Source organism: Nestor notabilis, unplaced genomic scaffold, assembly GCF_000696875.1.
Source record: "Nestor notabilis isolate BGI_N333 unplaced genomic scaffold, ASM69687v1 scaffold3303, whole genome shotgun sequence".
NCBI lineage: Eukaryota > Metazoa > Chordata > Aves > Psittaciformes > Psittacidae > Nestor > Nestor notabilis.
Genome location: NW_009923122.1, coordinates 131,607 through 145,907, shown reverse-complemented (window position 1 = coordinate 145,907; position 14,301 = coordinate 131,607). Strand labels below are relative to the sequence as shown.

Genomic DNA, 14,301 nt, shown 5'->3' with positions numbered 1-14,301 from the left:
AGCAGGAGAACTGCACAAACTGAAAGGCATTCAAGGGATTAAATGGGCAAATGGAAAAACTGCAGACCAGTCCAGTGTAAATACCTTATCTAATAATAGCAGAACTCAGCTAGAAAAATCTACATCAGCTGCATGTACAATTATCTACAAGAAACAAAACCAAATCCCACGAATTCTATGATTCTAGATTAATTTGTGAATAATCTGCAAATAAAAATGTAGCTAAAATGAAACACTGAAAAGGCTTCAAAAGGAATTTTACAGCTATGTAATCAGAATAGATATTTTTACTCCTATGTATCTACCATTGGCAACTTTCTTTTTTATTCTAACCATATGAGCTGGTTATATTGACCTCACATGGATAATGGAGTGTTGTCTCAGAGAAGCAGCATATCATCTTCACAAGATGTTTGTTGGTCCTCTTGCTTTAAGGCATACAGTATGTTTACTAGAAAATCTGGAATCCAGAATGGAAAAGTACCACCATGCTTTAGCATAGAATGAAAAAATAAATTCATGGTCAGGCAAGGAGAACCTAGTTCTTTTTCAGTAATGAAACAGATCCTATCCTTGAGAAGCTGTCACAGAATGAGAAAGCCCCAGTTAATTTTGTTTAAAGACAGGAAAGAAAGGATGCTATTAAAGGTATTTTTCATGCTAGTTCCAAAGTCATGGAAGAAGAGGTAAAGACAAGTAAAATGCCTAGTAAAAATCAACAAAAATGTTTTCATTTTGCAAACTCCAGCTGAGTAATCCACCAGTCCTGATGACAATCCTTCACACAAGTCAACTTTTGTCAGCATTATTTTCTCTGATAATAAGAAAATTGGCAAGAAAATATGACTGATATTAATGTCCACTTAACATATTTGTACACAATCTAGTGCCCAAATTCATCCAGTAGCTACATAATACACTAGATAACCGACAAATCCCTGAATTCTCACATTTCAAATTCATGTATTTCTACTGTAAGATGGCATTTTAAGTCTAAACCTGAAATAATATCTTCAACACATGACAATCCTTTTGAGAGGTTCATTTTTCAAGGTGTGCTATTCTTACTGATTTCGGTGATTTCCATGTAAGGAGGGAAAAAAAGAAAATATCTTGTAATAAGAGAAATACCAAACAATTAGTCTGCGGACAAAAGCTTTAACACAAAGCATACTTCTTCATCCAACACAGGTCAAATTCAGTCATAGTAAACCCTACACATTTTTAATCTTGACTACATTGGGATTAATTTGATAGTAAAGAAATAGATGATATTAGAAATCAACATATTAATAAAGCATCAAAATATTATGTCCATCTGAAGCATATTTTACTTGTGTCTTAGGTATAGATATAGCTTACTACAGATGACATTCCAGAGTGGGTTTCTTCTCAGTTTAATCCAAAGTGACTTCTGGTGCAGATTGCTCAGTATCCCACCATACCTTTGCTAGACTTGTAAGTGTATCCTTCCACTCACATGCTAATACTGGATAATTGTAGAACTGTTTATGCCTATACCAGAATACACAAGGGTATTGCACAAGGATTTCTGCCCACCGCAGTGGTGGCATTTGCAGACTAGCCCTTAGTAACTGGCAAATGACAAAATTTGAAGACAGCTTATTGCACAAAATTAGGCATAAATCTGACTGCTTAAGGAACACGTATGATTATTTTACATCTTAAGCTTTCTTCTTTGCCTTATCTTTGTGTCAGATATAAAAATGGTTTAAGTTGAAGAGGTATTTATTTGAAGATACGACTAAACCAGAAAATCTTACTGCCCAGCACTTGAAGGCAGAAATTGAGACCGGTTCACTGTTCCAGCTGCTTATTATTCAGCAGGGGAAAAAAAAAAAAAAAAAAGAGTCTATCTTTGAAATATTGAGGTTTCATATCAAGGTAAATAAAGGTCATATTTCCTGCATATATTTCCTTCTGAGTCCATTAGCACAGACAAAATTTTATTACAGATCATTCAACTGACAATGCTTAGAGTTTTGACTAAATGTACCTATTATACCAGACTTAATACCTATATATAGCCATTAAAATTTAAGGATTAGGCTACAAAGTGGACAAAATGGAGAAAAATAAATAAATGCACAGAAAGTGGAAAACCTGAAATTAGCAAGGCATGAATAGTAAAATACTATGCATGGTTCACCCAGGGATAGGTAGCCCATGAAGGAAATCATGTATGAAATTTATTTACCCCTAAAACCTGTACCTAACCTCCTACTCATTTGCCAATGAGAAACATTAAGATTTCCAGTGTAATATCATAAAAGCTTTCCTAGGCCCTCATCATTTTACAGGGACAGTGAATTTCTTTAATCAATTCCAAGTTTGCTTTGAATATATGTGGTCCAACAACAGTTTCCTTAGTCTCATCAGCTTTCTATGCTGTCTGCTGTAAAAAAGTGGCCCGTGGCCATTCCTTTTAGAGTTGCTGTGAATGGCTCAAGTATAGTTTTGATAGTGGCAGAAACAATTCTGAATAATTACATGTTACAGCTTTGTATAAATAAATACAGGGACTCTTTGTGACTACATACATAGTATTTTCTTCATACTCCATAACAATTCCTTTATAACTGTATATCAAAATTTCCTGGATATTTCAGCATGCCTCTTACCCTGAGAAAGTATCTTTTAGCACGTACATTCACTAAATTTCACAAGTTGCATTGGTAAAATTCTTCAAAAGGAGAGCTGATTAGTTTCCATACGAAGGAAGGAAAATCCTTATACTTCCTTAGATGTTTTTGTTGAAAATAATTGAACAAATAATCATAATTTTCTTGTTAGTGTGAAAAATGTATTTTCTTGTGCATTTAGATTCTTAACTCTTCAAGTAGTTCATTTTCCCATCCATGGTCCCACTGGTTTTAACAGGGTAAATGAGAGAGTATGGCTGCAAGTGAAGTAAGGGTATTTAAAGTTAACCTAGTATTTTTAATATTGGAAAGCTAAAGATTATATCAACATCCGCAGAATGGAATCATAAGCCAACTTGCGTCAACTTCCTTCACTTCCAAAATAGAGTAAACACACAAAAAATGATGGCTTTATTGGTGAAACTGTAAGCTTAAAATAAGACTCCATATTCTTGGCTCCTTCTTCTGAATGGCAAAAGTACAAAATATGAGGACTGCATTTGGGGGCTGAGAAGTAACATCTCAGTTTGGGGACTCCACAATCATGACTGGAGACCTGGCTTGGGACAGCTCTCTCTTCGGGATCCTCATAAGGGTTAAGGAGACGTCAACAGTCTCGTGAATTGGATTCTGTAAATAGGGAGCCTTAAATGGGGGAAGTGCATGAGGTTGCCTGTTTTACTAAAGAGATCTCAGTTCCTTTATGGTGGCATTTATGTTTCATGTAGGGAAGACAGATTCTCTCTCAAAGAAAGAAGCTCTCTGAAGGTGAGAATAGAGGAAAACTCACGAACTGAAACTGTGGGCTGTACAAAATCAGGGTCACAGTGTTAGTTACCAATTTAAGAATAACTACTATCAATTTTGATTGAAAGTTAATGACTGCAATCCTACTCAATAGCCAAAGAGCAAACTGTTTCTGTAAAAGTTCCATTGAATTCACAGGATGAATGGCCAGGAAGAAGTAGAAGGCAAATATTACTAACATAAAATGTGTTAGCTGAATTGCTTATTTCCATGTGGATGAGGCTTTTCTGTTATAAAAGGATATTTATCTGTCTCTGCATTGAATGGGACACATGTAAACACCCCAGGAAAGTTGGATATCCAGAGTGGTTTTGATTCCAAGTACTAGAGGCATGCTGGCACTTGGAACTAGTCTGGAGTTAACATATAATGAAAGCAAATGTTTACAAAATCATTTCCAATCACTACATTAAATAAGGTTGCCCATTTCGAGGAATTTAATTAAATAGAATTAAGAGAAATTAGAAATCTAAGCCATCATTTCCAATTCTCATCCGATTAAAAAAACCACAAGTTTTATTAAGAAAGATTTATTTAAAGCCAAGGCTTGAGAATGACTGCTATGAGCTATTGAGAGAACATCATTTGTAAAGTCTCAGCAAATTATGCTAGTGGGAGGGCAAATGGCAAGTAATGGAATAAAACCTCAAGTCTTTAACTCAGCATTTACTCTGATAAAACTTACACCGATTTTAGTGCCAAAGTATAGGTTGAATACAATCTGTAAAAGCTTGTATTTCATCTTCAATACTCATAAAAACCCCAAGAAAAAACAATACAAGAATAAGCACTAGCTCTAAGCCAAGAAATAATATGCTAAATTGGGGGGGGGGGGAAGGAAAATAACTTTAGTTTAGATCATGGGTTTAAAAATGAGATTATATAATAATCATAGAATAGTTTGGGTTGGAAGGGACCTTCAAAGGTCATCTAGTCCAATCCTGCTGCTGTGGGCACGGACATCTTCAACTAGATTAGGGCATATGTGACACTAGGATGGTCTTATGAATAGGCCACTGCAAGACTAGGTATCTATTTGGACAGAATAGGTAGGGACTTGTTTGATGTAAAATATGACCATCTAATTGCAGTAATCCCTTCATACTCAGTTCATACATTGGGGCAAACCTAATGAATCCAGGTACACCAACTTTTGGGTAGAGGGATTTCAGAATGTTACAATATTTCAACTATGTGATTGAAACCCTTTTCATGACAAATGAGCAAATCTGTGAAAAACTTTGGCAGGCATTTTGCTCTATTGCAAATAGAACAGAAATAAGACCGCAAAATTCTTAAATATAATGACGAATCCCTTCTATATGTCAATCAACTCACCCACAAATGATATGCACAAACTTATGTAAGAGTTAGATGTTAAGGATTTCCTTAGTTATCCAAATACCGTATGTCCTAACATCCAGTGTTTAGGTTTGGTAGTAAATCACCACAATATTGAGACTTTATGGCCTGGACTTTGGTTAAATGCTCTTACTAAGAAAAAGTAATGGACCACCATTTACAGAATGAGTATTTAGACGTATCTTCATCTAAACTGAAACAAAAGATGCATTGTGATCAGTCCCAGCTGATTAGCACTGTTTGCCTTTTGGGTAAATAAAGACACATATTTCGTGATGTATGCTTCTCAGAAGCTGCCAAATAAAACAAGGATTGTGTGACTTGGATACTCCAGACCATTTTGTATATATCCAACTTCCTCCTAATAGGTCATCTTAGTTGTCTGACCTATAACTAGATCTACTGTAAATATCAAAATAAAATTCGTATTTATGTAAAATTCATATTTATGTTTTTAGCAATATCAAATGTACATAGAAATCCTTCTCTGTATATAGTTACATGACATGTATTACATGCTTTATGTTTCCTTTTTAGCATTTGCAGAGGAATGCATGCAGGAAACCAGCCTGCTGCATAGAGTACTTGTATTTCTTTAAGGTAAACACTGATGAAACATTTGGAAGATTGAAATAAAAACAAGACATTTATGAGACATAAAGGTATCACATAAAACTGTTGTGAATTACAGTAACATTGGCTGAATCTCAGAACAGATAATCCTTATAAACATGCAGGAATGTTATAAACTGTATATGAATGTCAGTGATACAGTACATTAAAAGATTCATATTACACTTGGTGCTGTGTAAGTCTCAGTCCCTAGATTTTTCATGGCCTCAAAGATTAAAATAAATATATGTAGTATCTTTCTTTCCTCCATGAAGACATTTTATGTACGCAGTTTTATTATGCTGAACAAAGATACCAAAGTCTGTTTTTTCTTGAGCTGTCAAAGTACAAAAGAAATGCAAAAAGTCCTTGCACAGATGTAGTAAAGTGCTGGATTTTATCTTTTGGCAGGTGCTCAATATGCAGCCCACATAATCACATGTTAATGACTGGAGTGTGTTAATCAGCATGCATACCTGATTCCTTCTTGCCCAAGGAAAAAAAAAAAAAAAAAAAGATTAACAATTTAGAGCATGTTAATGCTTCTACTTTTGAAAAATTTTATGTCAACATACAGAAGTGAATTAAAAACTTTCCCGAAACTGCTTTGTAAAAAATAGGAAATGTTAAAAGAAGAGAAAGGAATAAATTTGCTACAGGTACAGATGAACATAAACTACAAGTTTTTTGCAAAGAATTCAGGTGATTAATTCTATTTAAACATAGATCACCCTAGAATATAGGGAAAGGTTTAAAATAGACAGTGCATTTAGATAAAAAATTGTGCAGTGTCAAAATGAATATAATAGAAATATAGCAGGCATGCCAAAAAGAACAATTATTTGATTCTTCTTCAAATAAAGTTGATTTTGTATTTCACTACTTCCATTAAGCTCATTATCCTGCACACTTTTGGGATTTTTTTTTATTATTTTTAATATGAAACATAAACATCTTTTTATGCTAAAGCTAGTAAAACTAGCTTCTTGATCTTTCAAACCTTTAGACATGTGCTTAACATTATAGTTGTTGGTAGTCCTAATAAAGTCTACTTAAGCACATACCTGAATGCTTTTGAATCAAAACAACATGCTTGAAAAAATTATTTCCATCTCTTCTGCAATATATTTCTCATAGGAGTCTATTTTATGGAAAAATAAAATATGATATCATCTGCTTCTTCACACCCTTTAGTTTCAGGAAAACTTTGTACCCATGCAATTACATATGGAGGTATTTATCTCTTTAGTTAGATAAAAACTCTAATGCACTACCTGGCATGCAGAAATAATATCACGAGCACAGTAGAATTGCTTTCGATCATCGCAAAACTCAGATTTGTACATGTAAATAACAGCTGCATGAACAATTTAGCAGATATAGAATTGCCAGAGTTTAAGGCATTTATATTTGATGCATTTTATATGCTCATATCCAGCCCATAAAGGAACTAAATATAAAATTTCAAAACATATAATTGTATCTATAACTTTTCAGGATTTGAAGCCATGAATTTATGTACAACAAAGTCACAGTGTTCAGCTTGTGCAAATGTGCAAATGTTTTTCCATGATCTTTCCTAAAAACCTGAGTTTATTTTCCTTAAGGGGAAGAACTTTCAGCAAGGGAAGTTAATAGCAAGGAGAGGTGGGGGGGGGAAGGGGGTGACAAGGTTGTGCTTGTTTTATGTAGAGACAATAAGCACTGAAACATTATGACCTTCAGGATACCACCTATTTCTCCCTTCCTGATGTCAGCAGTTTTGCTAAACCTATACAAAGTTAAATTTGATACTTGGAGATCTAAAATTATTTTAAAAGAAACAGATACATGTGGCGTTAAGGGATCTTCACTTTTCCTGCTGTATATACAAATCTGCTATCAGTACTTCTGAGCTGTACAGGCGGACACAGTGGAAAGGTAAGAAGACAAGAAAAGACAGAGACTTGACATAATTATGAAATATATGTCGATGTTGCTATTTGAGATAAAATCCAGTGAGATACATTTCATTCTAAATCCAAGGGGTCTCTGAATGATCTTACAAAATTATAGGGAAACAAAGCATATATTTGGAGGTAACTAACTCGAATTTGAGTATTTATATGTGCCTGGGTTTCCTCAGTCCCAGTGAAATAACACCCACCCTTTAGATTTGACTTGCTGCTGTGGTTCCAGGTAACAGTCTCTCACTGCATCATTCCAAGTAACAGCAGAGCAAAAAGATGTGGGTGCCCTAATTCTGCGCACACACATGCTGTCCATATACCCCCTACAGTAGTGGGGAGGTGAGGAACATCACTGGGGAAAAAAAAAAGAGTACAGTGACCATCACAGCGATATCATCATGTATAGTGGTCAACACAGCACCCGTCAGTTCTTTCAAAACCCTGTCTGTTACCAGATAGTTATATCGGGTAACAGTATTGGGCATGGAAACAGTTTGCTGCTTCTGGGTGGGGGTGGGGGAATTCTGCATTTTGGAGAAAGATTACAGATTACATTAGGTTAAAGCTGCTCAAATGCATTTTCCACAAGACTCACAAATCGCCCTTACAGCCATGGGAAGTCACCAGCTTACTCCTCAAAGAAGAGCAGGGCACTTGTCCATCTCATTATTATCTTGTTGTTGGCATTGCTTTCTCCTGATACTTCAGAGCAAAAATAAAAAAATCTTCAAAATTTACCTCACAAGATGTGTGAGGCTCTGTATGAAGGTGGGGACCATCCTGGTTCCCCAGCAAACAAAGCACAAATTATGATTCTCCATAGTCTCCACTAGTAAATACATTATTGGGATATAACAATTCAGTTACTATTTAATTTAGCAGAAGTAAGTATTATTGGCTTTCCCCCGTGTCCTCTCTGTCCGTTGCCCCAAGAGACCCAGGTTTTGGATGCAAACTAAAAATTTTACTCTATTTCTTGCCTGCTACTCACTGTCCACAGGAGAAAGCAGGATACTTTCCTCATTATCTTACTACCATTTTGCCCTCTTCCTTTCAGTTTACTGCAGCAAACAGGTATATCCTTGGTCTAAAATCGATTTCATTTTCTAGTAGGATTACAGGCAGCAATAAATACGCATACGTCCAGGTATTTTTATATTAAGTTACAGTTAGAAGTATAAATATAACTATTTCAGCTCAGCAATATGAAATTACAGAAATCTTTTGGTTGTTTTATCTTCTCCCCACTGTAACATCAAATTGGCTGGTGATACGATACAGTATATAAGTCATTACAGGTCTGATGTTACAGTTGTTATACATTGCTGAAGCTGTCAAATGAAAAGGGAGCACAAAGGGAATTTCCAAATGCAGCTGCTATTTCTCATTTGTTAAATCCTTTTATTACACCATATAAGTACACAGCTGGGAAATACTATAGAGTGGGAGTTAAAACAAAATATTTTGGCTTCCAGACATTCAGAATACACAAAGGACTCAGTGGAAAGCAATGCCTCATATCAAAGGGAGTGAAAGTTTGAAAACATTTCTAGCCAGTGTGGTTTTTTTCTGATAATACACAATGTAGTTTCAAGGTATCTTACGTTACAGAAAGTGCTGCATATTATAAATGTTAGGAAAAATCTCAATTTTTAATTTTTTTTTCAGGAAAATTGCCCTCCTACAGTATCTTTTTTTCACTTAAGATCTGTACAACCCTCGTACCGTGTTATGATGCATACTGTGTGCTCTCAAAAATTCCAGTGAACTGCTTAGTAGTTTTAAGAGCACAAAGGATGCAGGATTGTATCCTTAATTAGATACCACAAAAAAGAGAAACTTTTTCCTCCCCAAATTCTTTGAGTATGAGGAGGAAACAGCATTCTTTGAATTTACTATCTTATAACCAGACAATACACATTATTGATGCATTTTAATGACAGCATTACTGTCTTTACTTTCAGTGTAAATGGTATGAGCAGGTGCTTCTTCAAATCTGCTTTGAAAGGACCCATCTGGGAAAGGTCAGTAAGTGCTTACCTTCTGGGAATTTGATTTTATTGAGTAGAAAAGCAGTCACTACCACAGCACCTATCTCATATTTGCCTGACCCACCTTCTGGAATTTGTCTTTCTGTAAGGAAACTCCTATCCTCCCTTAAAGGAGTATGAAATTGCCTTCATCAGGAAAATTGCAGATGCTTCTGAATTCTTTCTTAGTAATATTGATGCCTGCTTGCAGACTGAGGTGTTTCAGAGAAACTTTATGCAATTAATAAAGGCTTAAAGGTTTGCTCATGAAGGACATAAGTAAGGGAGGAAAAAAAACATCAAACAAGTTACCCTAAATGACAGTTTCTCAAGGAGAAAAAAAATTGTCACCACTTCACTGTTGTGATCTAACTAGTCATTTAACTCACCTAAACTGTAAATACACTGGGACCTTGCTCTGCATGTTTTAAGTCTCTTTTGACTGCAACCAAACAGCACGCCTTGGAACTTCAGTTTTCATTTCTAGCCAAGCCTTGTAAACTATACCCAGCTTAGAGCTGCAGGGAGGGGGGGGGGGGGTGGAAATCTGTTTGACTTAGCTGAGAGCTACCTAAATAAGGACGATATACAACCACCACCAGATTTAACCCAAGGGAGCTGTGGAAATTCCTAATGATTTTCAGGACATTCATTTACACATATGATGGAATATTTACTGGGAAAAGGAGAGAGAAAAACAGAGTGCTAAGTCACTCAAGCAAAGTTTATGCACCTGTTCTGAAACACGATAAGCTGGGTATTGATTAATGCCTGTCCAGAGGTACAGCAAGTGTTGACATGATAGTACAGCATTAAGAAAGCAAGCAGAGATTGCACTCTGTTGCTGTAAATGTAAAACCACTTCAGAGCAATACAAATGAGTACAAACAATCGTACTGCAAGATGGTTTATCATTCTGGCTTAAATGTTACCCCACATCCAAGCACCAGCCTGAACCAAAACCAAATGCTGTGGTGGACTCCTAGAAGCTAGGAGTTCCTTTCTTTCTAGGACACAGAATCATGTTATCAATGTTATTGATGGCCTAAGACTGAAATTCCCAGAGTGCACATGCCCCTCTGAATGAATAGAAAAGTAGCTGATGAATTCACAGATTTATTTTTTCCATCAACGAACTTGATCAATCCTTTCTAGTCTGCACCCAGCTTGTCCTTCTGATAACATAGAAGTTAAAATCATTCTGATGTGCTTATCACATGACTTAGGCAGAAGAGTGACTCTCCATCCAAAATGAGGTTCCATCTGAGAATTCTGCATAGAAATTGTATGTATAACTTAAAACCTACCTCGCCAAATTACCAGCCATTTTTACGGCTGAAATTTTGCCTTCTTCATGACAGCTGCCCAAACACCCAGGAATATTTTAGGCCTGACAGAAAGTTATGCACCGGCTTAAACTGTGCGTTACAGATTAGGTAGCATCTTCATCTTTCTGGTTTGGTTTGATCTTTTTAATCAGTTGGATTTTAGAAAGAAAAAAAGCCCAAACATTATATTAAGAAAATAGATATTATTGTAGTGCTATTATTTAATTAATTCCAGGCTTCACAATATGTATGAAGAATCCAGTATCTACGTTGATTAATGAGTAAGAATTATTATTTCTAGTCAAATTTAAAATAAGTTCATTATTGCTAGTGTTGTAAAAAAAAATCTACATTTTTTTTAACCTTATTGAATGTTGCTAGTTCATGCGGAAAAATAAAAATAAAGACCTGCTGAAAAAAATCTGCTCATAGGCATTTAATAAAAATACAGAAGAAATTTTATAAAAAGGCAGGGTATTCTTTTTAAACTAACTGTGTGAATTTAATGTCTGTGAAAGTCATTTTATGGAGACTCTGGCTGCTCTACGTACCTTAATTCTGTTTCTGAGGAACACATGCAAAGAAAATAAATTGACTGAGATGTTATGCCCATTCAGTCTTCATTCAGTCTGCTCATTTATTGAAGAGTTTTGGGGATGAAGAGACAGAATTACAACTGTAAAATAATTTAGGCTACTGAAGAGAACACAGATAATAATTCTGATCATTGGTAGCATCACCTATATACAAACTGGTGATCTAGAGCAGAAGAGTGTGATGTAGTTACTCATAAACACTTTTCCCCTCCGCAAAAAGTTGTAATTTCCTATAAATACAGCAGTATGTTTGTGTCACCTAAAATTCCAGCTTTGTTGTGGTGTGAAGCTATAATATTCTAGATTTGGTGGGTTCCATTTCCACGACAAGTGAAAAAATACATTAAAGTTTCTTCCTTCACCACAACACTTTGCAGATGACAAACAGTTGTGAGCTACATCCTCCTGTCAGAAATTAATGCTTGAATATATGAGCTAAAAAGGTTATGACATAAATCAAGGTATGAACAAAAACATGATAAATAGATGCATTTCCTTTCTGAAGGTGAACTCATCAAATGACCTCATTCATATAGACTTGTATACTTAAGAAGATTATACAATTGTAATTTACAATTACACCATATTGATGTTGATCTATTACCAACAGGGACACTTTAACATTTAAAAAGCTTTACACCCATAAAGGATTGTACTGAACATGTATTTCAAAATGGAAGTTAACAGTCTTTTACAACACTAATTTAGAAAGCCATTGTGCGAACTGTGAAACTCACCATTCTATGTTGGGCTGAGATTACTCCATCCCACTCAGGATCTTGTTGAATGGTTGTGACCAGAGTTGGTAGCTCCTCAGAGTGAGGTTTGTTGTGCATTACATTTTGTAGAGGCAGATGAGAGGTCGCATGCTGATCACTGTTTCCCTCTTCCTTGTCTCGTGATGCTAAGTCCTGGGTCATTGTTTCCTCTCCATCAGCTGCACATGCAAATGGAGAGGTAGCCTGCTTGGAAGACATTCTTCTACAAAACAAGAAAAGCAGACAAAAAGAAAACATTGGTGTTAAATTAAAAAAAAAAAAAGTTCAAAACAGTCCTCTAAACACACCACACTTGCCTACAACAGTTAAAAAATAATCATACGTGGTCAACAATAGTACTTTAAAAAGTAAGGGTTTGGGGATCTGGATCAAAAAAACTGAGATAATGTACTCATTGATGCCAAGTCAAGGTCAGGGTTAAGTTATACGATGTCATTCTATTCATTTACGTTTGTCAAACAATATGATTTACTCCAGTCATAAGATAGTGATTTTATTGGTATTTTCATGTTGATTTTACATAAGAGTTAAAATCTTTAAACAATTCTCTCATGAGCAATCTGAAGGTTACAAGCAAACATTTAGAAAAAAGAGTCCGTCAAGCTTTCTTAACAGCATTCCTTGCAAGCAGAAGATGTTTCTACACATTTTTAAATCTATTTCAAAATCTGCTAAATAAGTCTTTTTACTGTTTTTTTAAAGCTGTATCTGCTTTTAACCTGTTTAAAATTTTACCCAGTTTGACCTTTTGGAAAGTGTTTTGAGACATTCATATGAAAAGTGCTCTAAAATGGAATAGATTATTGAATGGATGGATAATATCAGAGTAATCTTTTACAGTTTGAACTAAAAATCCAAAATAATTATGTTTCATTTCATATTAGGCACTGAGTACAGGATATAGCTCAACAAATTACTTTAAATGACTTAAAAGTGTGATGAATAAATGCATTGATTTATGTTAAATGTCTTTTTCTAATAATGGCCTCTTACTATCATCTCATATGCAAACACAGCTTTCACCACAGTTTCTGCACTTAGATGAAAATATAACTGACTTCTACTCAAAATCTGAAAACACTTTGTTTAAAATTTCTAATAAGATTAACTGCAACTGTTAAAACAATCATTAATAAACCTGAAAGAAGACAGCTAAAATATATTAGCTATATTCCCAGGTTTTCCTAACTTTAGAATATCCTTGGCACTGAAATTGCTGAGAAACTAAGGAATAAGATCTTCACCTTAATTGCTTTTTAACAATAATTGATTTCATACCATTTCTTTAAAAATGCACAAATCAGTTAACATAGGAAACCACATGAGCATTTTTCAAATTAGCAAATCATTAACTTGCTAGTACTGTTTCTACAGACAAATAAATACTGATTAAAGGGTCTGGAAATCTGAGACTAACAGTTAAATTTACAAATCTGTCACATGCTTTCATGAATATTACAGTGAAGGAAATATCAAGTGCAAAGAAAAATAATTAAGTTAATTCCAATTTAAACATTAGTTTTTATGTAGCAGCCTGTGTTTCACATAGGATTTAACAGCTAATGCTAAATTTCTCACAATTAATGAGGGAGTTCAGATTTAGTATCCTACAGTGAAAAAAAAATTAATATAGGATCAACTAATCTAATTATGTACAGTTCAATATGAAAGTATTACAAGCTTTGAAGTGCTTTGAAACATATTAAAACACTGATACCTATTTAGAATAACTATTCTGTAAATAAAGATAATCCTGCCTCTTAAACTCGATACTGGTAGGGAAAAAAAGGTTTGTGTTTTCTTTAGGGGAGCCTAAGTATAAGTGGGAGTCTAATATCAATGTTGCCAATAAGCAGAACCGAGGAATTTAAACCATGTATTACATTCTTACTACACTAAAGAATTTGTGTTGATGCTACCGAGAATATGCCAAGAGTTCAGCAACCAGCATTACTGTACGTACTTCAAAAGGTTCTGGTTCATAATTACTATGAGCCAAGATAAAATAAAAGGTTTACTTTCCTTTTTCTCATTAAAGGTTACGTTAATATAATCACTCACATAAAAATATAAGTCAACACTTTATACAATTTGAAAACCAGTCATGAAAACTGAAAGTCACAATAAAGGATTTTCCTTTCTTTCACCTTCTCAACAGATCTTATTCCTCTTTCA

At 34.8% G+C, this 14,301-nt stretch overlaps 1 protein-coding gene across 1 annotated transcript in view; it reads right to left on the bottom strand.

Moving 5' to 3' along the window:
* Positions 1 to 12,344, bottom strand: part of LOC104403723 (transcription factor SOX-6-like) — a gene marked incomplete at its 3' end in the record, with an annotated part of 137,191 nt that extends 124,847 nt beyond the window's left edge. The window contains exon 1 of the mRNA XM_010011960.1: positions 12,085 to 12,344. Within this exon, the coding sequence (XP_010010262.1) occupies positions 12,085 to 12,324 (240 nt within the window). The remainder of the gene's footprint in view (positions 1 to 12,084) is intronic.
* Positions 12,345 to 14,301: the final 1,957 nt, after the last annotated feature.